The sequence below is a fragment of the Alosa pseudoharengus genome, unplaced genomic scaffold, assembly GCF_046254945.1.
Source record: "Alosa pseudoharengus isolate Yale_2024_CS ecotype anadromous, Long Island Sound unplaced genomic scaffold, YU_APseudo_1.1 YU_APseudo_1.1_scf_8, whole genome shotgun sequence".
Taxonomy (NCBI): domain Eukaryota; kingdom Metazoa; phylum Chordata; class Actinopteri; order Clupeiformes; family Clupeidae; genus Alosa; species Alosa pseudoharengus.
The window spans coordinates 33,652,416-33,678,693 of NW_027468870.1; the positions used below are offsets into that span (position 1 = coordinate 33,652,416).

The following is a 26,278-nucleotide window of genomic DNA, read 5'->3' on the forward strand; positions in this document are numbered from 1 at the left end:
AGAAAAACTGTATTAATTAGGCCTGCATTTAATTTCATTTCATTTCATTTCATTTCATTTCATTTCATTTCATTTCATTTTAAGTTCATTAAAACTTCCTGGATATCCTGGTAACGATTATTCTAAATATCAGTAAAATAACCACATCTTCACAACAGAGTATCTTCAAATTTAACTATTTAATAAAACAGAACTGTTTTTAAAGAAAGGGTTTAAGAAACAACTGTAACAAACAATGGCATATTCTTTTAGTTTGTAGGGATAATCATAACAGAGTATTGCTAACTGTTTGTTGTGTATATAGTGGCACAATATGGCAATATCAATATCATCAATGTCATCAATCCTTGACTTACTAGGGTCTTTCATTCCATTGCTACTGAGAAATTTGTATGTTATGGGGAGAGTATACATGATCATTTGCTGGTACTGCCTTGGCACACAGACACACATACACACACACACACACAGAGAGAGAGAGAGAGAGAGAGAGAGAGAGAGAGAGAGAGAGAGAGAGACACACACACAAACACACACACACCTAAGCAAGAGAGAGACAAAAAGAGAAAAGAGAGAGACAGACAAACAGACAGACAAACAGACAGACAGACAGACAAACAGACAGACAGGCAGACAGACAGACAAACAGACAGGCAGACAGACAGACAGAGAGGCACTCATGAAAAAAAAACTAAGTCAAATGTGACTGCCAGCAAATATGTAGCTCATGAGCCTCACTTGGCTTCCATGTCTTTAGGGAATGTTTTGGCACTGTGCGTTTTCCTTGGCTCTGAAAGTGTTTCCAGGTCAGAGCTCAGTGTGTGTAGCTGTGGGAGGGATGAGCCTGACAGACGGCCTGATTGGCCTGGTCGGGCACGAGGCCGGGGTCTGTCAGAATGGACGTGGAGGTGCTGAGAAGGCGGAGTGAGTTGAGGACAGCTGACCAATCAGAAAAAGAGAAAAACAAAAAGAAAGATCAAACACAAGGAGGGGTATTCCAGAAAGCAGGTTTAGTTAAACATCTGAGTTTGTTAATCCTGAGATTAAAGGAAACTGGACTCTCCGGTCCAAAAAGAGACAAAATCCCTGTGCACTGGCCGTTCTCGGATCCCAAGTACTGGTCATACACAGACCGTCATTACCGCACACTGGTTTTATATTACTGATTGTTTATCCCTCTAAATAAATGTCTAATATTACAGATTGTTTATCCCTCTTAATAAATAAATGTATAATATTACAGATCTACACTCTAAATAAATAGTCTGTGATATTAGACCAGTGTGCGGTGATGATCTTAATTCAGACTTTGGGTCAGTTAGTGCAGTACTCACTGGGCCTGAGTGCAGGCAGGGAGCAGTGCTGGTCCAGCCAGGAGAGGGTGGTGCGGCACAGCTCCTCCAGACTGGCAGTGGACACCATGCTGTTGTAGGACTCAAACAGAGGCTCAATGATGATGCTGAACTGCAGTGGGGAGCTCAGGAAAATGTCATCTAGCCAGGAAAAATGTCACAGATACACACACACACACACACACACACACACACACACACACACACACACATTCTCTCTCTTTCCTTTCCTTTTCTATTGCATCCACATACACACACACACACACACACAAATATGCACAGACACACACACACACACACACACACACACACACACACACACACACACACACACACATTCTCTCTCTTTCCTTTCCTTTTCTATTGCATCCACATACACACACACACACACACACACACACACACACACACACACACACACACACACACACACACATATATACGAGAGAATAATCCTTTTAGTGATGGTGCTGCAAAGAAAAAGATACAATCCAGAACTTCCAGTTCTGCAGCGTCTGTGCCCTGACATACTCGCGGAACTTCTCCCTCATGTGGTCGAAGCGCTGAGGGGTGATGGGCACCCCGGTGGCAGGGAGCTGCTGTTGACACACACTGCCCAGAGGAGACATTGGTCAGTGTTATTTATTTAAGCAGGGACAGTGCACAAAAACATTAACCTTGTACAATACTAGGAGAGATGCATTGTGCCAGGTTGTAGCAAATATGGCTAATTTCCGTCCGTAGTCCTTGGACAGGTAGGCTATGAGACCATGAGACTATTCACTTCAGCAGGCCCTTTGTATTCACACACACACTGGGCTGCAGTACACGCCAATGCTCACCTATACACAGTGTTTGTATTCTGACAGGCACAAATACATAAACTCATAACAGCAAAAAATGTACTAACTGAAATAATGTGCACCCTGAAATAAGTACTGAAGTGTTATATGCATACTGCATATAAGAATTTCCTGTTGTTCCCATAGTGAAATATTTTATCACATTGAAACACATTAAGAAGTCAGTGGATTTCAAATTAGAACAAAATAAAAAGATGAGCTGTTTTAACACAGGCAGGTGATGCCTCCAACGGACAACTTTATCCTGACTCATTGATCTTGTTTTGCCAGTATCTCACCGAATGGAATTCTGACCTGTGCTAAACCTGTCAACAAGCCTGCAGCTGGTTAGGTGCACTCTCTTTGATAATGACTCTCCTCTGATGACAGAGTTGAGCTCCATGTCCTCCCAGAGACACAGAGAGAGAGAGAGAGACAGAGACAGAGAGATAGACAGAGAGAGAGACAGGCAGACATGTCTCTGACCTGATGTCAGAGTTATAAGCCCCATGATCTCCTCCCAGAAAGAGAGTGAGAGAGACAGACAGACATGTCTCTGACCTGATGGCGTTGTTGAGCCCCATGATCTCCCTGAAAGAGACTGTGAGAGACAGACAGACAGACAGACAGACAGACAGACAGACATGTCTCTGACCTGATGGCGTTGTTGAGCCCCATGATCTCCCTGAAAGAGACTGTGAGAGACAGACAGACAGACAGACAGACAGACAGACAGGCAGACATGTCTCTGACCTGATGGCGTTGTTGAGCCCCATGATCTCCCTGAAAGAGACTGTGAGAGAGAGACAGACAGACAGACAGACAGACAGACAGACAGGCAGACAGACAGACATGTCTCTGACCTGATGGCGTTGTTGAGCCCCATGATCTCCCTGAAAGAGACTGTGAGAGAGAGACAGACAGACAGACAGACAGACAGACAGACAGACATGTCTCTGACCTGATGGCGTTGTTGAGCCCCATGATCTCCCTGAAAGAGACTGTGAGAGAGAGACAGACAGACAGACAGACAGACAGACAGACAGACAGGCAGACAGACAGACATGTCTCTGAAAGTTGTTGTTGAAAGTTGTTGAGCCCCATGATCTCCCTGAAAGAGACTGTGAGAGAGAGACAGACAGACAGACAGACAGACAGACGGACAGGCAGACAGACAGACATGTCTCTGACCTGATGGCGTTGTTGAGCCCCATGATCTCCCTGAAAGAGACTGTGAGAGACAGACAGACAGACAGACAGACAGACAGACATGTCTCTGACCTGATGGCGTTGTTGAGCCCCATGATCTCCCTGAAAGAGACTGTGAGAGAGAGACAGACAGACAGACAGACAGACAGACAGACAGACAGGCAGACATGTCTCTGACCTGATGGCATTGTTGAGCCCCATGATCTCCCTGAAAGAGACTGTGAGAGAGAGACAGACAGACAGACAGACAGACAGACAGACAGACAGACAGGCAGGCAGACATGTCTCTGACCTGATGGCGTTGTTGAGCCCCATGATCTCCCTGAAAGAGACTGTGAGAGACAGACAGACAGACAGACAGACAGACAGACAGACAGACAGGCAGACATGTCTCTACCTGATGGCGTTGTTGAGCCCCATGATCTCCTCCCTGAGCCGGTGGGCTTCCTCGTGCAGCTGCGCTCGCTCCTGCTGCATCTTGCTGATGTAGTCGGCCGTCTTCTGCAGCGTGGTGGCCTTGCTGATCTGAAAACAGAGATACACAGACGTCAGTAGGCCCCTTCGCTTCTCTAATATCAGCTCTTCATGCCACTACAGCACTAGTGACAGCCATGATATTAAAAGCTGAATGTGACATCACTCATACCTTTATACTGGGTTGAGAGCTCAGGCTCGTAACAACGCTGTTTAATGTGTCAAAGCCCAGCTTGATGTTAAATCGCCTTTTCTGCTCGGCAGAGATGTGAGTTATCCTCCTGGTTTCAGTCTATAAAACATTTTACCATCAGTGACATATATGTAGGTATATTAGCTACAGGATAACATATGAAAAGGCACTTTAGTTAAGAAAGTCAAAAGTCAAGTCACTTTAAGGCGGGGATCACATTAGCCAGCGGCAAGCAGCAGGTTCCTATTGTTCTCTATGGTTCAGCAGTGGAACGGTGGCAACGCTGGCGTAACGCTAGCATTGAAGAAGCTGAGCATTGAACTTGGTTCAACTTTCAAAGTGCAATTCTCAATTGTCAGTTAAGGCGAACCGTTTGTGTTACCATAGAAATGAGATAGAACTTATTATGTTCTGAGCGTTGTGTTACGTTTGCCACTGCTGCTTGCTGATGTGATCCTCGCCTAAATCAACATGTCACTCATAAATCAATAAAGCAGGTAAAGAGGAAGGGTAGAGCTGGTAAAGTGGGGTTACCCTGTTGGGCTCTGTCTTAGCGTGGCCTGGTACGGAGTGTGGGGACCCTGGGTTGGAGCCCTTCTCTAGCGGGTGTGTGGGAGATGTCTGGCCCGAGCTCCCAGGAAAACTCACTAACACACACAGAACAGGCAGCACATCACAAGCTACCCTTGATCGCCCTGACCACCCTGACTGAAGTGTCTACTGCAACCAAGAAACGGCAGAGCATGTGGTGTGGAATATTTCCATTCAGACACTGCAGTGGTGGTCAGTGAGGTTCCTCCTCCTTGAAAAGCACTATATGAATGCAATGTATTGTTGTTGTTTACAATATACTGCGTTATTCAAATACATGTTTTATTAAGTCATGTGCTGTACCTGTTATACCTCTGCCTTCTGTGCCACAGATCTTAACGGGCGAGAGCTTCTCTGTCTTGGGGATGAGGAGCCCGGGCCCCTGGGTGAGGAGAGCGGACACGGCAGACCCCTGGGAGGCTCCGGCCGGCGCCCCCTGGTGGCAGAGGGAGAGGGACGACCCAGAGGAGGACCAGTGGCTGCTCATCTGCATCTGTGGAGCGCCTCGACCAGTGGCCATACTGCTGCCAGCCTGCTCAAAACCAAATGAAGAAAAAAAGTTACAGAAATATGAATATGAAAATATGTTCTCCTCCTAAGAAAAGCTACAAATGTTCAAACGTCCATTACCCTTACAGGCAGTGAAATAGGAGACTGGGCCCTGGGGCCTTTTGGACCGTGGACAGGTGCATCAAATGACAATGCAGGCTTCCCTAGAGGAAAACAAAAGCAGGATTATTTCTCATTATTCTTCTCGCCTGCACATTATCTGTAATTGTGCCATACAATGATAACATTTAGCCAACATGGGATAACATTTTAACCAAGACGGAAACTATATAGACCCTTTCAACAAGGTAAACACAAATAATGCTTCCTCTGCATTAAGATAACATATGGAATGTTAAAAAGGAAGTCTTGTGGAGCCAACTATGATGCTGATAATGGAACTCTCTTGAAAGGGTCCATAAGACAAAGCCAGTTGATTTATTATTTATGTATGCATGTCATGCACAGGGAAAAAATAATCTAAACAGTAAAGCTCGACCCAGCGAGGTCCACTCACGCTCTTGAGTGCTTGCAGAGAGCAGCTTGGCCAGGCAGCTGGTCTGCTGCGGCAGAGTCGGAATGGGAGCGCCAGAGCCGGCCCCGCGGGGGGGACCCTCCGACTTGCGCTTGTGCTTGCCCCGGTTGGTGGGCACCGAGGGCTGCTGGGGCACCGAGAAGAAGTGGGACAGGCTGGGGCAGGGCAGGGTGGGCAGCGAGGGCGGATGGGCCGGCGGGTAGCCCTGGAGGGCACAGGCAGCGGGGAGATAGCCACTGCCACCGCCGCTGCCGCCGCTGCTACTGCTGCTGCCGGTCAGGCCAGGGCAGTCGTGGAAGCGGGGATCCTGTCCCAGCAGGCTGATGGTGGAGCCGGTGTGGGTGATGACGGTGGAGGTGGACACGGTGCCACCGCCGCCGCTGCTGTATTTGTGGCAGGGCCCTGGGTAGAGGTAGGGGCTCTCGTGGGTGATGATGTTGGGCACTTGGGCGACGGTGGAGGACGCCATGGTGATGGCAGGAGTGATGTAAGCATAAGAGGGGATGAGGCTAGTGGTGCCACACTCATTCTGGGGGCCATAGTCTGTGTGACCTTTGAACTTGGGGTCGCAACCCAAAGCAGCTGGGTCAAATGTCATGTCAGGGGTAAGAGGCTGTCTGTGGTAGTGGGAGCCCGGAATGGTGTCAGATGATGAAGGTGTGGACAGTCGATCAGCTGAAAGACTAGGCTGGAGGGAAATGCACACAGATGACAAGGGAATATTTAATTATGATTGCAAAACAAATGTATCTATGAAACAAAAATAAAATAACATTAATGCTGATGTATCTTTCATGTAAACATTTATATAATGTAAGTTAAGTTAAACTTTATTCTTCTTGTAGGACATTTGTCCCCTGTGCAATTTACCCATGCAGGGTAAACACCATCTCTATATTTATTTAACAGTTGCTTTACAACTTTCTGCACATTGTCCTTCAACTCCAATGAGATGTTGCCTGAGGAGAAAACATTATTTTCTATTTCTCTCTGTAGGCCAGTGCCCAATGAAAGACACAAACTGAAAAGCAAACTGCTTGAGTCCAAGCAAACTGAAAACAACTAGACTTTGAAAAATGTGTTGAGGAATGATTTCCCAGATGCTACAAATATCAAGCCAAAAATCTACCTGACAAGTAACAATCCTTACATTTGGCTATTTGACCACCACTACAGATGCATTCAAAAATAGCAAACAAAATAATTGCTTTTCCAAATGATATCTGACATACTACAACGCTACACCCCTCTGTGATGATGATGTGCAGCGTCAGTGTGGAAAACTGTATGGGCAGGCAAACATGCTGGCACGCAAATTCCACATGTGCACTCCTGATGTTAAAATCTCACTCTTCAAAACTTATTGCACTCCACTGTATACTGCCCACCTGTGGTGTAATTTTAGTGAGTCGAAAATGAAAAAACTTCAAGTGGCTTATAATGATGCACTAAGAATTGTGCTTAAAATCCCTAGGTGGAGTAGTGCCAGTTAAATGTTTGTGACTAACAATGTGCCCACTTTTAACGCTGTTTTAAGAAATGTTATGTATATATTCATGTGCAGACTGACAGGGTCTAAGAATATGATTATTGTGTCCATAGCTGATGTCTCTAAGAGTGACACCAGGTACACATCTTGCTTTTGGAAACATTGGACCCGAAGCCTGTATATGTTTTGTTAATGATGCCTCATCTGCATCATTCTTAAATGTTTTGTATTGTTTTATATTTATATATCTGTACTGTGTTGTCTCTATGGACCTTTGTGTCTTGAATAAAGTTGAAATATTTCAAACAGGGAATTATTTTGTGCGTATATTTTGAAGTTATATTACATACTGTACATTGGTTTATTCGTTCAGCTTCATGAAGGGTGATAACAATGTCCATGCCATGTGTGCAACAGTCACTGGCTGGCCTTGCGTTAGCAGTGCTGCTGTATCTCACCTGGGAAAGCTGTGTGGGGTCTGTGTGCAGCAGCGAGGTGCTCACAGCAGGGGTGCCGGAGCTGGGGAACGACCCGCCAGCAGAGCTCTCAAAATAGCTACAGTCAGCATAGCTGGCCTGGTCCAGAGCCTGCCCCCGGTAGCTGGTGAAGATGTCTGTGGGGGGAGATGGAACGGACGACAGAAAGACTGAAGTACACTTTCATCCACTTCCACTAACCAGCAACAATGAAGTAGAGCGATCCCTAGCATCCTTAACGACAACAACAACTACAACTACAAAAGAACAACAATAACTTGATTTTGTATTTTCCTCATGTTCTTTCACATCTCGAAAGCCGCTTGATTTTACTGCTTAAAGCTGTGAAGGGGCAAGAAAATGCAGAGAGAAATCAGTACTCATATTGCATCATTCTGCCAATACCATATGGATGAGTTGTGCATTTTCCCTTCACACAGAGCACAACTGACTGCCTACAGCACTGAGTCCCTTTGAAGGGAAATGAGGTTAAAAGTAGGGGACATTCATTGCATAAACTTCAATAAGAAACAATGGACTCCAATCAACATACAACATACAGCATACAAAATTGCTTGTTCCCAACATTCCCAACAAAGTTAAAAAAAGAGGAGAAGGTGAAAAAGAGGAACCCTTTCCCCCAGTTCAGCAGTTCCACTAACTTTGTACTTAAAGCCGGTATGCATTATGGAACAATTTGCTCGTTTTGAGGTATGTTTTTATGGGTGACTAGTTTTGGTATCACTTCAACTCATTTTGATGGCACAAGTGTGCAATGATCATGTGAGGAATCACACTGTCATTTACACTAGCCCCCCAGATTATATATACTTATTTACACTTTTTCAGGAAGTTAGAAATATATTTATTACCATTACTGTAGTACTAACTAGTGAAGGTCCAAATGTTTTCAAAACCTTAGGGTGAATTTTTACAACAGTTGTATAACCCAACAATTAAGAACCTCTATGGCTGCTGCATGTGGTCTATACCTTTATGGACTATTATATTTACATTGGATACATATGGGAAGACATACAGGGCAGGCGGACCCAATGACTTCTGATGACCAAGTAAACTCTGAGTGATTTCGCAACCTCAGTGTGAGTGAATGCCGGTGACCCTGTGGTGATCCTCCAGGGTTTCCCTCTGTGTGTGTATGTGTGGGGTGGGGTGGGGGTGTCTCCCTCTCTGGATGCGGAGGCAGCACATGCAGCACTTCACCACATCCCCTCCCACCCCCACACTTCCACTTTTACACCACACACCACCCAACCCACTAACCGACCTCTGATTCACCCGCACACGGTGCTGCACACACACACACACACACACACACCGCACACACACATACACACACACACACACACAAATACACACACATACACACTTAATATGCCATAAATAAAGCACTTTCACTTTTAATTCATTCCAGACATGTATTCGCTCTGAAATCACCACTGAATCAAAGCACTAGCAGTTGTTTGTGGGAGGTGCCTTGTCACCTGCCATAAATGCCAGGATAACTACAGTAAAAAGCAAAAAGTTTTCAGAAATACATAATATATAGCACTGTGAGTGACTCAAAAAAATGTCTCAACGATAACTCATATGGTGACCAGGTTACTATTATTCAAAAGGAAGACTGAGCATTAACTGCAACTGAGATTCACATTTTGTGGAGATCAATGATGTTGCAGTTAACAGCCCTAGTGCTGGGTGGACCTACCTGGAATATCCATGAAGTCGTCCAGGCTGGGCTGCAGAGGCGTGAGGCCAGGCTGGATCATGTCTGCATTACTGGTGTAGGCTAAGGAGAATGCAAGGGACATGGCAAAAACCACAGTGTTATATATCTCTCTCTCTCTCTCTGTGTGTGTGTGTGTGTGTGTGTGTGTGTGTGTGTGTGTGTGTACATGTGTCCATTACTCTCTGTTAAAGCTTCATATTTGCCTAAATCAGCTAAATTTGTGGTGTTGTGCATGTGTGTGTGTTAGGGTGTGGAGTGTCTCTTCAAGTATTCATTCATCATGTTCCTTATTTGTCATGATGTGTCCCTCCTAGCTCAGATGACACAAAAACTAGCAAGATGTGGATAACACTTAACCCATTCAACTTTATCAGACCACTGTAAGATTTGAGAAGATTTGAGTCCACCACTGCTCACAGTGAACCACAGGGACAAGGGCCTAAGTCAGATAACAAAAAAAGAAATATGATGGAGAATATAAACCTTTTCAATCTTTTCCTAGACTTTTTCCGGTTGAAACATTAAAAACGAATGGAAATACTTTGAAATGAAAATGAATTAGGGCAATATTTTGGCGATCTAAAACGCATGGTCACTGGCGAATAGCTTAAACAGTCCACATTGGGGGTGGTTTTGTTATCAAGCGTTGGCACCAGGATAGGAATTTCACGGCGGCCACGTTGCCCCTTGCGTTGGCCGTGATGCCCCTTTGGAATTCAGAGGTTTACAGGCCACTGTGGCCTTGGTGCCCCCTTCTTTCAATATTCTGGTTTGCGTCCGACTAATAGCCTATTTTATTAGCCTATGGCCTGACAGAATAATCTTAGCATTCACAGCTAGAAAGTGCGTCCAGATTCACCCATTCTTCTCAGTTGAACTACTCCCGAAGTAGCCTACTCATCGTACAGACATCACAAGTATCATATCACATGAAAGAGCTTTTTCTCAGCTTTTAAACAATGTTAGCTGTTTGGTGAACGGTTCGCGAGACAAATAAATACTAATGATTGAATTGAATCATAAATTCTAGGTTCTGCTCCCTACCCATTCATCTTGGTGGAATACTTCACGACGGCAAACCATATATCAAAATGAACAGCAGACCTTACCGAACACGAAGGTTTAAAGTCCCCTGTACAGTGTTTACATTTTTCTACCTGATTTCATAACAGGCCAAATACAAAATAAATGTTCCAAATATCGCCTAGATGTTGGTATATATAAAATCAGAGGATATACAGCTGACTAAGAGTTTGTTAAAGTAGCCTTAATGATCACAAAATGCTAAGCATGCATCTAGGCTATTTGAGTTTCTTAAAGCTGAGCTGTGCTTAAATTGTTCAATACATGATTTCATAACAGGCCAAATATAAAATAAATGTTAAATATTGCCTAGATATCTGTAAATATTAGATGATCAGATGATTTCAGTTCTATGTTATATGTCATGTTTCATGTTTTTGTAATGATTCATACAGTGATGCAGGTCTACTGCTGTGAATAGGCTAAATACAATTTTGAGCATTTTTATAGCCTACTACTGTATAGTTAACTTTGGCCTTGGTGCCCTGACATGTGGCCTTTGTGCCCCCCACCAAATATGCCCAATTGAAGGCCAAGTGGCCTTGCCCCTAAAATGGTGAAATTCCAAGCCTGGTCGGCGCCTAGCGCATAAAAGTTGGTCTTATACTTCTTAATCAGTCATGGGTGTGTTTTGGGCGGAACATCCTTCCACGCAGTTGAAGGAATCTGCTTGCACGCGAGACCATATGGAACAGGTATTCCACTAAACCTTGCTTTACTAAAACCTAGCAGAGTATAGCCTACACGCATCTGCACTTGTCTATTATTTGAACTCATCTGAAAGTAAAGTGAAACTAACTTCACTGTGGTGTCACAGTCAACGACAAAACAGTTATACACAGTTAATTACTTTCGCTATTGACTGTCAATGGTTTACCATCGAAAACATAGCCTGAAAAAAGCAACACTTACCCCAATAATGTTCGAATGACTGAATAAAAAACCTAATGACATTTAAGAAGTTGCTGCTTACATCTCGTGACAGTGCGTCTTCAACTGTGCTCTATATGCGCCTTTCGCTATAGACCAGGTTTTTCTTGGTCAGTGGCGCAATGCTTTTTAGATAGTGTACGATAGTGATTTTTAGATCAAGCGCCAGACCACATCTTAGGTCGTTAATTGCCACAACCCTGAGCGCATTGTTTAATAAAAGAGATGCGCATGGCGAAAAACTTGAGTGTATAATAGGAATAAGCTTTGCATCGTGATAACAACACGCTTTGCGCCGCTCTTTCGATCGCCATATTAGAGCCCTTAGATTTAGCGTAATGCTCAACAAAATTACTTTAAAACTTTTCTTTAACCATTAGCTCAATGTTGCTTTCTGTGCCACCGGAAATGCCTGAGAAACCCACATGTTTGTTTATGCAGCTGAAAGAGTCGGAGACGGAACACGGTCCAGTCCAGTCCAGTCAGGCTACCCAGAGCAAAAGGCCCCCGGGGCGGCCCCTGGGATACCACACTCACCACTGTGGCGCTCGTCTCCCCAGGAGCTGGGCTTCTGGGTCATGGTGAACAGCGTGTCCGAGATGTCCGACAGGAAGCATTCCAGCTCCTCCAGCGGGTCAGGCTCCTGGTACATCTGATTGGACCATTTCTCCAGACCTGCCCGGCCAATCGGTCCCTGGAGGAAACAGCGAGGGAAGGATGCTCAAAAGGGATGACCACACAAGAATGGATGAGGGAGTAGACTAAACAATTGAGACATTCTTTCAGTTCCTCAAATGAGAGCAGCACACCCAGCTTGATAGCGCTTAATACAGCCTATCATCACTTACATACATATAAGTGTACACGCTATCATAATCACAACTTAATAACACAATAAAAGCCAATAAAGTTGTCCATAAGAAAATAGAGCAGATCTAGAGTAGAGTAAATCTTATTTTCATCAGCACCATGACTGCTACTTGCTGCAAACAACTCCTCAGTGAGGGTCTCACTGTTTATCAATGATCCAGAGGCGACAACAGAGAAAGTCAACAGCAGAAATGGGTACCATTCTAACAGTCATCCACATCAGGGCCCAGATACTCACTAGGGACCGGCTTGACCAACACAGGTACACATCCAACAGAGCCAGTTTGATGGAGTTTGCAAAACCCTAAAACCTTTACCAAGATAACCCAAAGCGTGTCCTCAGAATGTAAACATACAGTACATACTGTAGGAGGCAACTGTCGAATGCAAATGCTCGATGCAATAGCACATTGATCCTTTAGCTACACAGGTATATAAAATAGCATTAATAGGCATTAATCCAACTGTGCGAGAAAGGAATGAAATCCTTCCACAAATATCTGAGAGGAATTTGAATAAGACACATACTCACAATTCTGTAAAAAATAGTTTTATCTCCGACTTGTGAGATGACCGTGTCTTATCCTTACCAACTAATGGTGAACAGTGATGGCCAGAGCAGGGCCCATATATATAGGGATACCCAGATTGGGGCGGAAGTGCTTACGACTGTGTCTCCGCCAACGCCATTCCTCCTTCCTTTATTTCTCTCGAGCTGCTCGCTTTGACGAAAGGAAGGAAATTATAGTTTGGGTTTGTTGGCTTTCTCAGATGGAAAAAAAACTAAATGGGTGGATGCTGCAGTAGTGAAAGTGTGTGTGTGTGTGTGTGTGTGTGTGTGTGTGTGTGTGTGCTTCTGTGCATATACATGTGTGTCAGTGTGTGTGGGCTTAATGAATGTAATTTAACATAAAAGTGTGAACTGCAGGAACCCCTCATCCCATTATACTTTCATTTATTTTTACTCTGTATTTTCTGATTCTCCATTTTAATGAAAGTGGCAGCCTTTTGTCCCTGACCTGGTTCAGCACTCCCTCACGTGTGGACAGACAGGAAGCCTTACTGCCCCCATCAGGCAGACAGAGACATAGCACCTATGCACCTGTGGTGCAAATCACGCTCAAATAATATGTATTTTGCATTAACTACAGTGTGTCTGATATGGAAACCCAAGAACACGCATGTAATATGTGCTGATCTGCTATTTGTTATATGTAATGCTGGCATATACATATATCAAGGGGAACTTCACCATTATGAATGAAGTTTGAGACTGATTTCACACCCATAACAGCAACAATATGAAAAATTCCAGAGTACATTTATATCAAAGATTGTATCAGTTTATCTGTTCCACATTGATATTGTGTGTAGTTATATTATGTTGTGATATATCTGTATTGCTGAGAGAAAGAACTGCAATCTGTGTTACCCAAATATTTAAAAAGACCACTAGCAGAAATAATGTTAAATTAAGACCTACAAAGACATATTTAAGAGCAACTCCTTTTGACCAGCTCCTTTAAATTTGGGATTTCTCTCTCGACTTATTTGTCCATGGCCTTGCAGTCTCATGCCCTCAAGTGGGGTGGTCGTGTGTTTACTAACAACTGGCACGCACTTTCAGTTTGTCATCAATGGACAATGGGATTCATCATTATGAGAACAAAAGTGCAAACAATTCCTCATCTTAAGAACACACCATAAACCTGAAAAGGACACTACTCAAGAACAAATTTAAGAAAAATCTTGTGAATGAGGAGCAATAATATGTTTTCAGTATACCAAACTGTACATTCCCAGTCTACAAGACATGACAAATCCTCCTTACGTTACTTCAGTTCCAGTAAACTCCTCCTTTCCAGACCAACCAGTTTCAATTCCAACAACAGTTCTACTTTTCATAATTGTACAATATAACTTCTTCATATCATTTAACTATATTTGTGCAAAAAAGAAAGCAGACCAGCATTATGACTGGCGTGAATATAGTGAATAGTGAATTCTATCCAATTATTTCATTATAAAAATAGGTAATAGTCAGAAAGCAAAAATTGATATTAAAACTTTGTCGGACACTTTTTGGTACAAGCATACAACCTATCCAGTATAAATATTTAACCCTTCAACATGTGTTCTAGCCAGGTTGTCAGAAAATGTTTTTTTGTCCATTTTAACACTATATTCTTAAAAGTGGTAAAAGCGGATTTCCCCCCCAAAATGCTTCAATTTTCTTGCATGTTACCTACTGTAATTTTGGGCAAATGTGCAATATAATCCAACTTATGTGCAAGCATGATCATTAAAAAATAATCATCAATAAATACCACAAGAGTATCACACCACAAGGGGCACTGTTGTGTCAGCACAGCTGTCAGTTAGCATGAGGCAGCAGATCCAGAGAAGATGATCACAGCAGGTGTCAACAGTGAACAAAACTCTATTAACGATTTACGGCTCCCCCATTGTTTACATGTGTTGAAGTCAATGGGAGCCGTAAATCATTAAAGGTTGTATCAGCGATGGCAGGGTAACGTCACTTCTGTTGACGTTCAAGCAAAACAGAGAGCTAGCTCACTACTCCCTCCCCCTCCCTCCAGTGCAATTGAAACTCTGCTGAATGCGCATCTCGTCGGTTATTGGTTGGAACACTTTATTTTGCCTTTGAGCGGTTGGCAACATTGTTGTGTGCAGATCTCAGACCTCAACAACAATAAACAACAGTAAAATGCACTTTAGATCAATTTACGGATGATTGGGAGTACATACGTTGAGTTGACATCCAAATCATGTCATTCGGATGTGTTTTAAGAAAGTTCGATGTTACCGTTTTTAGTCAAAACTCGTTAGCGTGGAAGTGAGAAGGGCATATTATTTCGCCGCTACAAAACGCTATTTTTATACCTCTTCTACTTTTCCAAACAACATTACACTTACGTGGTAGTGAGTAGAGGGTCCCTAAAGCCAAACCTATGTATCCCGAGGTCTTTATGTGGTCGGATAGAGAGTCCAGAATGAATTTCATCAAGCCAGTACCTTTCCGGAAATGTTGTCATCTTTGCTGCCATCTTTAGGGGAAAGTTCTCAATTTCTTCGCCGTTTAAAAAAAAAAAAAAATAGTCCAGTCCATACAACTTCATTTCAATTTCAAAAGAAATACTGGACTATGTTTTTTTTTTTTTTTTAAACGGCGACGAAATTGTGAATTTCCAGAGCACACTTGGCAATTGACTCCTACGGACTTTCCCCTAAAGATGGCAGCAAAGATGACAACATTTCCACTTGGTACCACTTGTTAAAGTTTTTAATGACATGCTTCAAATTACTGATAATGGTGACTGTGTGATCCTGGTTCTTCTTACAGCAGCATTTGATACTGTAGATCATAACATTCTTCTACATCGCCTTGAACATCAGGTTGGTATCAAGGGACCAGCTCCTGAGTGGTTTAAGTCCTACCTGAGTTTACCAGAAGTTTCTCTGTCAGCATTGGAGAATACACCTCCTCCTCAGCACCCCTCCCCTATGAGGTCCCTCAGGGGTCAATCCTTGGCCCTATCCTCTTTTCCCTTTACCTTCTGCCACTGGGTTCCATTCTAAGAAAATATAACATCTCTTTCCACTGCTATGCAGATGATACCCAGATATACATTCCACTCAATCTCAAAAACTCCCAGTCAGTTACAGTACAAAGCTCTTAGACTGCCTTGAGGACATTAAAGCATGGATGTCCTTAAACTTAATACATTTAAATAAAAAAAAGCTGAGGTTTTACTATGTTAACCCAGTAAGGCCTGTAAAAATAGTCTGGACTTGGCCCCTCTGCGTCCTTTTGATAAAGACTCTGTAAGAAATCTAGGTGTGATTTTTGACTCTGACTTCAAACTGGAGAAACAAATAAGTAAAAATAAGTAATGTAGTCAGATGCAGTTTTTTCCATCTCAAACTCTTATCAAGGGTCAAACCTTTTTTTATCACCTGGTCACCTTGAGACTGCCATACATGCTCTTATTATATCCCGCATTGACTATTGCAATGCACTCTACACTAGTCTTAGTTGCTCCTCCTTGTCAAGACTTCAACTAGTTCAGAACACTGTGGCACGCTTCCTGACCAGAACACACAGACGAGAGCACATCACTCCAGTTCTTAAGGCTCTTCATTGGCTTCATTGTGTGCTTTAGGATACATTTTAAAATGCTGTTATTTGTTTTTAAATCTCTGAAAGGACTGGCTCCTCCCTACATAGCAGATCTCCTACATCCACACACACCCATGAGATCAACGAGGTCATCTGACCAACTACTATTGCCACTCCTTCCTCAAGATTAAAGAGTAGGGGGGATCGTGCCTTTGCAGTCATTGGTCCCAAACTCTGGAAAGAACTCTCTCCTACTCCTACTTTACCACTGGCTAACCAAAGCTGTGGAGGATGAAGTACCAAGTACTTCAATCCATGATGTTCGCTGTGCCCTGTTTCGGAAAGTGAAAGCCAATGTGGATTAGTTTAGATCAATGTAACTATTCATAGCCTTACAGTTAGGCATGTCATATTCTTGTTAAAAAAAAAGAAATGAGCATGTCAGCATGTTCAGGGAGGAGACGTGAACTCAACCTATTACCGGTAGTCTAGCTGCAGAGAACACCCGCTCGGATGGCACAGAAGTCGCAGGCACACTCAAGTAGGAGATTGCTAACTTTGCCAGGTGAGGATACATGTATTTCTTCTTGTTGGCCTTCCACTATGTCATGGGGTATGTGTTCATTGGTGGGCATATGTCTTGGCAGTATTGCAAGAGTTTGGTTCTGCAGAGTAACAGTCACAAGGTCTTGACAATGCTCTTCTGTTGTTTACACTATGTAGCCTACACAATGTAGGTAGATAGCGCAGTAGCCTAGGGGGTTTCATTCATGTTAGCAACAGGAAAATAGGCCCTGCTGGGCGACCTGTGACAGTACTGTAGGCGCAGTATGAATTATGTAGGCTATAACACATTGGCATTGCGAGAAAATGACGATATTCTAAGCTATTTTAAGATCAAATTTCGTAAACTCTTCATTTGTGTCCCTGACCAGGACTCCTGCCTACCTGAGTGCCACTGCTTGGATGGGGAAAAACATACCTTTGCCATATGACTATTACATAGTTATTACTACTAGGGTTGCAAAGGGGCGGAAATTTCCGGTAAATTTCCGGAACCTTTCCAGAAACTTACCATGGGAAGTTAAGTTGGGGAATTTTGGAAATATTCCAAATTGGAAACTTTCATGGAATTAAAGGAAATTATGGGAATTAATGGGAATTTATGGAAATTAACATGGAATTTTGGGTAATTCATACAAACTGTTTCATATACAAACATTTTGTTTCGTAATAAGCAATATGATTTGTATGTTCGGATTTTTGCTTAGCTTAGCATACAAAGCTAGCTAGCATGCTAGCAGGAATCCCATTCTCTGCCTATGGTTTACTAGTGTGCTAAACTAGCAACACTGAACTGCCCAAGATACACTACACCACTCAACAACAAAATCCGATTGGTTGGTACACTTTTTCCCCATGCATATGAACGCACCATAGATTTCCTTTATGTCTAGCAGCCTATGTGCATGTGATTGACATATGTGCAGGGTAGAAAATTGACTGAAATTGCATTAAATCAGGTTGTTTTAACTAATATTATGCTGCAAGATGGGGTTTTGTCCACTACATTTAAGTTCCCTGTTATAGACTAACTTGCCATATTAAAAATTCCCAGTTTATTCCCATTAATTCCCGTTTATTCCTGTTAATTCCCATATATTCCCGTTAATTCCCATGGAAAGTTTCCAACTTTGAAAATTCCCAGAATTTTGCAACCCTAATTACTACTAACTAGTTACTAACCCCTAACCCTAAAGAAGTGAGAGAGCAGTTATGTTAGGATGGAACTAATAACTATAGTGATATGTCAATTAAATATAATTTGTGTTACAACCTGGTACATTAATGAAGTCAAATAGCACCGTAGACCATCATCTACAGTTCTACATTTCCGCCTTGACATTAAAGTATTAGAACTTGTGCAGCATTGCACTGTCTCTCCCTACAAGCTTTAAACTTGGCTTGACTCATTCCCATAGATAGGGGTACTGATTGATAGAGGTTTTGGGATAAGCTGATATTCATTTTGAAAACTGGTTCTCTTTAGGCGGAGATTGTTTTTTTCATGTTCTAGTTCTGTTGTCTCTTACACTGTACAATAAATGTTCATTCTGACACTTCTGCAGACAGCCCATGCATGTTAACTTTTATTTGATACCTTTTTTATGTATATGGTCCTTGTGGTTATGGAGATATTTAACATTTATTGTTGGCATGTCGTGTTGAGCAGAAAACCAAAAAATTGGCCTAAAATTGCTTGTACAAGTCACACACAAAAAAATCAGCTTGACAACAACCCTAATATATGGGTGTCTTCTGAGAGAAAGTGGAATAGAACATTATGCCCAATATTCCAATATGTGGTTTAATGTTCTGCATTTCTCATTAGTGGGTCACTTTGATACTAAAAGTATGATTCTATGTAATGACTGTATGATATCTGTACTGTCCCTGTGTATATCTGTGTGTGACTGTGTTTAGAGATAAGTAGGAATATTATGACTTTGCAGTGTTTCACTGTTCTGCATGGCTGCGTCAGTAGCTATCTGCTCCGGATTTCCAGGTTGCCACTAATCAGAGTCTGATTCAGTGTAGTCCACGTGAGATGGGATGACCAACGCCATCTCCCGTCAGCCTGGACGGATACTTAAACCCTAACTATTTTCTTGTCTAGTTAGAGCAGCTGATGGATCTTTAGGTGAAATCATGCTGTCTCTCCCTTGATGCGCATCATTGTAAATAAACTCTGTTCCTGATTTTTCATACTATTGGTCTGACTGGGTCTCTATTAAATCTATGGTATCAAAATTACCATCACTTCTAACTAAAAACATAGGGTGACAGCTTGTACCAAAACATGTCTGCAAAAGTCTTAACGGAAGCCCTTTTCAGAATTGGCCCCCTGACTATAATGCGGCACAGAGTAGACAGTAGTGGAAAAAGAGAGGGATTTTTAACTGCTTGTGCAAAATGAAGAGCTGATTTTCACGCCTTGTCTCAGAGTCAGAATGGGGTCAAAATCAAATGGGGGGGGGGGGGGTATGTTATAAGAGGCAAGCATCAGAGGTTGCCGTTACGCCATTAGTGTGTGCTCTTATTTGGGTGATCATCTTTCCACCTTGGTTGCACTCTTCACAGAGCTCTGTTCCAATAAAGCGGGTAAGCCAACGCCACATTAGAGCTATTACTGCTCATTACTGCTCCTTTTGCTAACAACATAATGACACATAAGCAAGATGATTTGACTGGATGCATACAGTATTTCAGAGTGAAATAATTATATGTACTGTAGTTCAATAATTGTATTTTCCTTTTTTGCTTTGCACAGTGTGTCAGCGAAAATATGAGCTCTGAACTCCCTGACCAGATAACCTTTGCTGAGGTCATGGTGCCAGGTGAGTATTTGTCAGTGAGTTTGGACATTGTAGGACACATGTTGACCCTCAGAGGGGACCAGAGGGGGCTTCTCATTCAGACTGAATGGGAGAAGGATGCACATGTAGAGTCAGTGTGACTGGCAGCCTGCACATACGTCATTCAATAAAGAGTTCCCCCGGAACACTCTCTCACACAACCATTATGAAGGAACACACACACACACACATACACACACACACACAAACACACACACACACACATACACACACACACACACACACACACATGCACCATGTGGACCTAAGCTGAAAATCTGCTTGAAAGTCATTAACATTCACACAGAAATACAGAAAGACTGTATGCTGGAAGCACAAAGCAGGTGAGTCAGAAGTGGGTCACATTTGATTAGCGTGACATTAAGCCGAGGCAGCGCTGCACAGGGAGGAGGGCGGCTGTCAGTGAGGGGATAACATGACTCATTTACTCCAACGTAGTGGACGTTGTGACGCAAAAATGTTTATCATTTGTAAACTGCCACTGTCACCGTGCGAGCACAAAAAAGCAAAGTCTGAGCGAATTCTATTAATAGACAACCCAGAGGACCACAGCAAACATGAACTGAACTCCTAGCCTACAAAAAGCAAACACGCCACTGCGGGGACACTGGGCCTGCAGCGCGGCGCTTTAATATGGACATGGGGGTGATTTAAGCGGTCAGGACAGGCTGCTGAATCCACTAAACCCACACGGGGCAGATGGGAGTGTGGGGGAGCGTGGAGGACACACATAGACACCTGATAGAGGCAGTGACCTCTGACCTCAAATCAGGTCCTGAGTGGAAAACTGGGCCACATTGGGTCACCGTCCGTGATGGTCATACTGGTTGAACTCTGCGGCATGCAAAAGGGTGCTGTTGTTTACACTGGGGATGCCTTACCTTTGGAAGCATTGGCAGAAGCCCATCTTTGTTTTTCTGTAGCTGGAATAGAAAAAGAATTAGACTAAATGAATCTAAGATGCCATAATGTATCTGAGTTGAAAATGATATATGTATCAAAGTTAACTCCTTACTGACTTCTCCCCTATTCCACTCACTCCCATCATTGAAAAATGCTCTCTCACACCTGAAATCCTGCCTGCCTGTTCCCTTCTATTTCTCTTGAAATACGTATTTTAAATACACGTATCATAAATAATACCCATCCCTGACCACACCAATAGGTCAATAGAGGACGCCATCTCTACTGCATTCCACACTGCCCTGACCCACCTGGACTCTTATGTCAGAAAGCTGTTCATTGACTTCTACTTAGCATTCAATACCATTATCCCTCCAAGCTGATCTCAAAACTCAGCCAGCTTGGTATCAGCACATCACTCTGCAGCTGGACTTTGGCCTTCCTGACTAACAGACCACAGTCTGGTAAGTTTGACAACCTCTTCTCCACCACTCTAAATCAAGAACATCAGTGTGGTACAATGCTGTGCACTGAGCCCTGTTCTATACTCCCTATTCAGTATTTACCCGTGACTATGTTCCTGTCAATGACTCCAACACCATAATCAAGTTTGCAAATGACACCACGGTGGTAGCTTGATCAGAGGAGATGATGAAACGGCCTGCAGGGTCGAGGTGCTGGCCTCGTGGTGTACTGTATGTACACACATGTACACCCCCCACCCCCCCAAACATCAACGGAAATGTTGTGGAGTGTGTATCAAGCTTCAAATTCCTAGGGGTTCACATCTCCGATGATCTCACTTGGTCCCTGAACTACTCCACCCTTATCAAGAAGGCACGCCAGCACCTCGACTTCCTGTGGAGTTTTAAGAAAGTTCACCTTGGTTCCAGGATTTTTGGTAATTTACTGTATACTGTATAACACAGCCATGTGGTAGCACTCTAAGTCTATATAACTGCACTTTCTCATAGTTTTCTTTTTTTAAATAACTATGTTCTTTTGCACTTCTGGCTAGATGAACTGCATTTCATTGGCTCTGTGTTTATACTGCACAGTAACAATAAAGTTGAATCTAATCTTATCCAATCTAATCTAAATCATTAAAGCATGTGCTTTAAAGACATTTATCAGAAATTGAAAACCAAACATATCACACTGTAAATGTCAACTGTCAAATATGTTGATGAGCTCACCCTCTTCTTGTAATAGATTCTCCACTTGTGGTACTCCTTGATGACCACTTCAATCCTACGTTTCCAGTAGTTTCCCTCCAAAACAATTGCCTTCAAACACAAATACAGATGGATCAGTTGTGTCAGTGAAAACAGACAACATACATCATGCATTGGCTCTTTAATGTTGGTCAGAGTGCCCAGTAACCTTTGTCTTTTTATCTAAGCAAAATTTTTTTTTTACAATTTATATATGTTCGGCTTGTTGGTATGTGGTTTGTCTTTCAGTCACAGATCATGTCTGTGATTTCTGCTGGAAAGTGCTTGACCTCTAGCCCAGGAGTGTATGTGATGCAACAGTGGGTCACAGGGACCGCTGTAGTTATGTCATTTTGTTTTCAGTCTCAGAGCTCACCTCAGGTTTGCGATGGGCGTCAGCCTCCAGTCCTTCCAGTGGAGTAACAAAACCACATACTGGGTTCTTCCTTTTCTCCACATCTAAAGAGGCATCAACAAAATGAAAACATCACCTGATGCCTCTCAACTTATCTTCTTATCTTATCAACTCATGAGAAGAGAGGTCTTGCAGTATACTCAAATACAATACTACAAATAAAAAAAAGACAAACAACTGGACAAAATACAGGATTGATGTCACATATTAGTCCATTCTTCACAAGTGGATTTTTCAGATGTTTCCTTTTGACATTTCACAATCATTGCAACTTTCATATTTATTTGCAACTGTGTTTTTATGGAGAGCGTGTATCGGTCTCTGTGAGACAAAGCTTCATTTGTTGGTTATCAGGCAATGCTACAGTATGTCATGGGAGTTAGCCCCTGGTGTAGGAAGCGTGTCACTAGGCCCACACTCACACTGGATGAACCAGGCCCTCCATATGCCGTTGTTCAGGCGAATCTTGTCCCACCACAGCAACCTAAGACCTTTGAAAGACTTCCATTTCGGAGAAACAATCTTTCCACTGAGACAAACAAGAACAGACAATTGCATAATAAATATCTTGGTGATTACAAAATGGGCCAAAGTTCACATTTATACTGTATAAGTTCCAGAGGTGGCCAGGGTTAATCAGCAAAACAGTGAGGGGTGAACATACAAATCCCAAAGTTTAGCTACACTTTTATATATTTTAAAGCTCCAGATGTAGCAAAATGCACAGCAGATGAATGCATTGTTGAGGTGAGAAAACAAGAGACCTAGTGATACCATATCATTATCTGTTTTCTTTTCTATGTCCCATGGCATGTCTAGGTCAAACAGCCTTCGAACTGACTATGGCATGGAATTAGTCACTTTGTCACATCCTGCTAAGTTAAGTGATTGGGTCTCCATTAATCAGGCTACTAAAAGCCCCACTCTTTTATGTTGATGCTGCTAACCATGCTTTCACAGTGTCAAATGATGAACAAACATGAGGCAAAACAGACATGTCTTCCCTGGGTTGCTAAGAGGCCAAGTGAATCATTTTCCAGGGGTTACAGTATATGCCTAAAGAGCAAAAACAAGGGAGAAAAACACTTGTGTACTCATCCAAAGGAGCAAAGGCAGCACATTACAAGGTAGATTAAATAAAGGAAGCCCTCGCTTGATTGACCTGGGTGAGCTTGTTTATTCATCATGGGTCAGTCAGAATGATTAAAACCTCTAATGATTGCAAGCAAAATGTCTTTATGCATGAATTGATAACATTCATGAATGCATCTTCTCAATGTATGCATTTATGGATGTTTGCGTATACCTACATTACAAACGCGCTCCAACATTTATTATTTATTATTTCTACATCTATATGTGTCAGCTCAGCTAAATTTACTTTGTCTGCACAACTGAGGCATCATAACTACAAAAACATGGACATTTTGTACACATATGCATACAGGTTGCTGTAAAGTCGGTTTAGTCTTTGTAGAAATATCAAGCTGCATATGAGAAATTTCTGACCAGTTAACTCAAAAACAAGGCAAAAGATCAGATCCACTAGGTACCATGAAAAACAATTACTTTTTATATTACAGCTATTCCTGTCAGTCAATATAAATATAAATGCCTTTAACTACCCATATTGAAATATTACTGTTCCCGGCAAGCCCATTTTACAGTGCACTTATCTTGTATATCGCATGATACAACTTAACCTGGAAAACAGCTGGAGAGAATTGAAACCAGTCACAGACACCAACACCAATGTCTGTTACACAACATAAATAGGATAGAGGGGAGACACTACAAAAACAATAGTGTCATCTGTTGCAAAATGGGGCAATCTCTTAAGACAGGGTAGGGGGCCTTTGGGGACTGTGTTTTCTTATCCTGGCTCAGTTACATTGTAACCCTCAACTGACTGCTATAGTGCCAATTCTATCCAAAGTCCAGATTACTTCCTATGTGTATTCTTTCCCCCTTTGAACATGTTGAGGCATTTGCATGCTGATATTAGTGACTTGTCAGTCAACATTACAGCATCAACATCCAAAGATAAATCAGTATGAAATGTGAATAGCCTATCTCTCCATGTATTTTTTTTAAAACAATGCTAACCTTGAACACATTAACTGTGCAGGCTACACAAGGTAGGCTAGGCTATGACACAAGTCAGTGACAATAAAAAAGAATCCTGTAGGCTAGGCTATTTAGGCAACCACAACTGAACTGAAATCTACCAGGTTTAATATCATACGTGACAGATTGGTGAAAAAAATACTTGCAATGCTTTGCAATAGGCTGTTTGAAAAAAGACCAGTGAATTACCTGTATGCAAGTGTCATGCATTCAAACAAACGTGTGAGCGTTGGGTCGATGCTAAGGCTCCCAGAATTGAATGGACCAAATTTGTAAGTTTGAAACCCAGTCTTGTTTACAGTGCCGAAGTCGGTCACGACACTTTTCCGTCTGCGCAGAGTGGCATCACTGTGGGGAGAGGACACCATGAAGTGTCCGCTATGAATAACCTGTGAGCGCAAAACCGACCCAAAGTTCGGTCCGACTCCAACATTTGCCAAGGGGTCGTCTTCAGGGTCGGAATCCGATTCCGAATCAGGCAGCCGGTTTTCCTTCGAGTGCTCAGAAAACTTCGGAGAGATTTTGTCCACTTTGGCCATTGCAACTATGGGATAGACTAGAATACTCACACCTCCCCGTTCAGCTGTTAAGTACTTTGCAATTGATCAGCCGCGACCTTAAGGCTTACACGACCTCGTGTGACCATATACAGTACTACCACCAATGACACTGTCAAACATGTTCTCGAATGGTCTGATGTGTTATTGCATGGAGGCTTTCTCTGAGGATAGACTGAAACATTTAGGCCATCGTCAGATTTGAACCCTCCTGTTGTATTCGTTTCATGTTTAGGCCTACTAGTTTGAGTTCAAAAATGACCACTGCATTTTAACTTGTTATTATGAATCCATAGTAACACATATTATCATCTAATGTTGTGATAAACCTTTGTATCAAATTAAGTTCTACTGGATATTACCAGTTTTGAACTTCTATTCGCTATTTATGGCCTGCCGGCCTCATTGACCTGAGCTCATACTGAAAGGGGAAGATAGGCCTACTATTGGGGAAAGGTTCTAGTGGGGGCTGGCATAGAAGCAAAGATGGGGAGTGAGGATGTGTTTGTGTGTATGTGTGAATGTACAGAATCACAGACACAGTCCTTTTGATCAGTAGGTATGTGCCTGGACTCAGTTTTATGGACTCATTTTCTCACCCATTCATTTCTAATGGCCAGTCATTTTTGACTGGGAATACACACTAAAGTATTCTAAAGTTAAATAAAACACCCAAATTGTTAGGAAAATTATCATTTGTTTTGTGTGTTCAGATGCCACGTGTTAACAAAGTCATGGAGCCTCGTGGTAGTCAGAATAAAATGAACAATATTTTTTAAAGAGAGAAAGAAATCAGTCCAATTTGACTGTGAACACAAGTAGCCGTGTTCTGTTGACTCCAACTGACCACTGTAGGCTATCTGTGTGGCTGATATGTTGTTGGAACAGCTGAATATAATAATAGACTGATATTTGGGCCTATTCTAAAATTGGTGGACTGTTTTTGTTACCAACTGTATAACCTAATTGCAGTCTGACTAGTTTACATAGCCTACAATCCTCTCCATTAGGTAGCATACCCTCCGCTCCAGATACACTATGCAGCAGGGCATGTCATGGAGAATTCCAATGGGGTTCAAGTTTTGTAAGAGCAGGCCTGTGTGCCTACAGCCTACCTTTTAAACGATAGTGCCATATCTTT

General features: G+C 42.5%; 1 protein-coding gene across 1 annotated transcript; it reads right to left on the bottom strand.

The window, feature by feature from the left end:
- Positions 1 to 814: 814 nt before the first annotated feature.
- On the bottom strand, positions 815 to 25,119 carry mlxipl (MLX interacting protein like). The gene is made up of 17 exons (XM_076274987.1): positions 24,770 to 25,119; positions 22,876 to 22,982; positions 22,415 to 22,497; positions 22,021 to 22,110; positions 20,803 to 20,838; positions 12,011 to 12,167; positions 9,440 to 9,520; positions 7,693 to 7,847; positions 5,728 to 6,433; positions 5,298 to 5,374; positions 4,965 to 5,193; positions 4,605 to 4,717; positions 4,050 to 4,169; positions 3,801 to 3,928; positions 1,841 to 1,964; positions 1,335 to 1,464; positions 815 to 939 (listed from the first exon to the last, which is right to left on the bottom strand). Exons 1-17 carry the CDS (start codon positions 25,117 to 25,119, stop codon positions 815 to 817), a joined length of 2,811 nt encoding a protein of 936 aa, XP_076131102.1.
- Positions 25,120 to 26,278: the final 1,159 nt, after the last annotated feature.

Excerpts from the sequence above, each read along its gene's own strand:
- mlxipl (XM_076274987.1), bottom strand. The coding sequence starts at position 25,119 with ATGGCCAAAGTGGACAAAATCTCTCCGAAGTTTTCTGAGCACTCGAAG. Across the intron at positions 20,839-22,020 it reads GAATCTATTACAAGAAGAGG|AAAAACAAAGATGGGCTTCT; the intron begins GTGAGCTCATCA and ends TTCCAGCTACAG. Across the intron at positions 1,465-1,840 it reads AGAACTGGAAGTTCTGGATT|TTCAGCATCATCATTGAGCC; the intron begins GTATCTTTTTCT and ends TCCCCACTGCAG.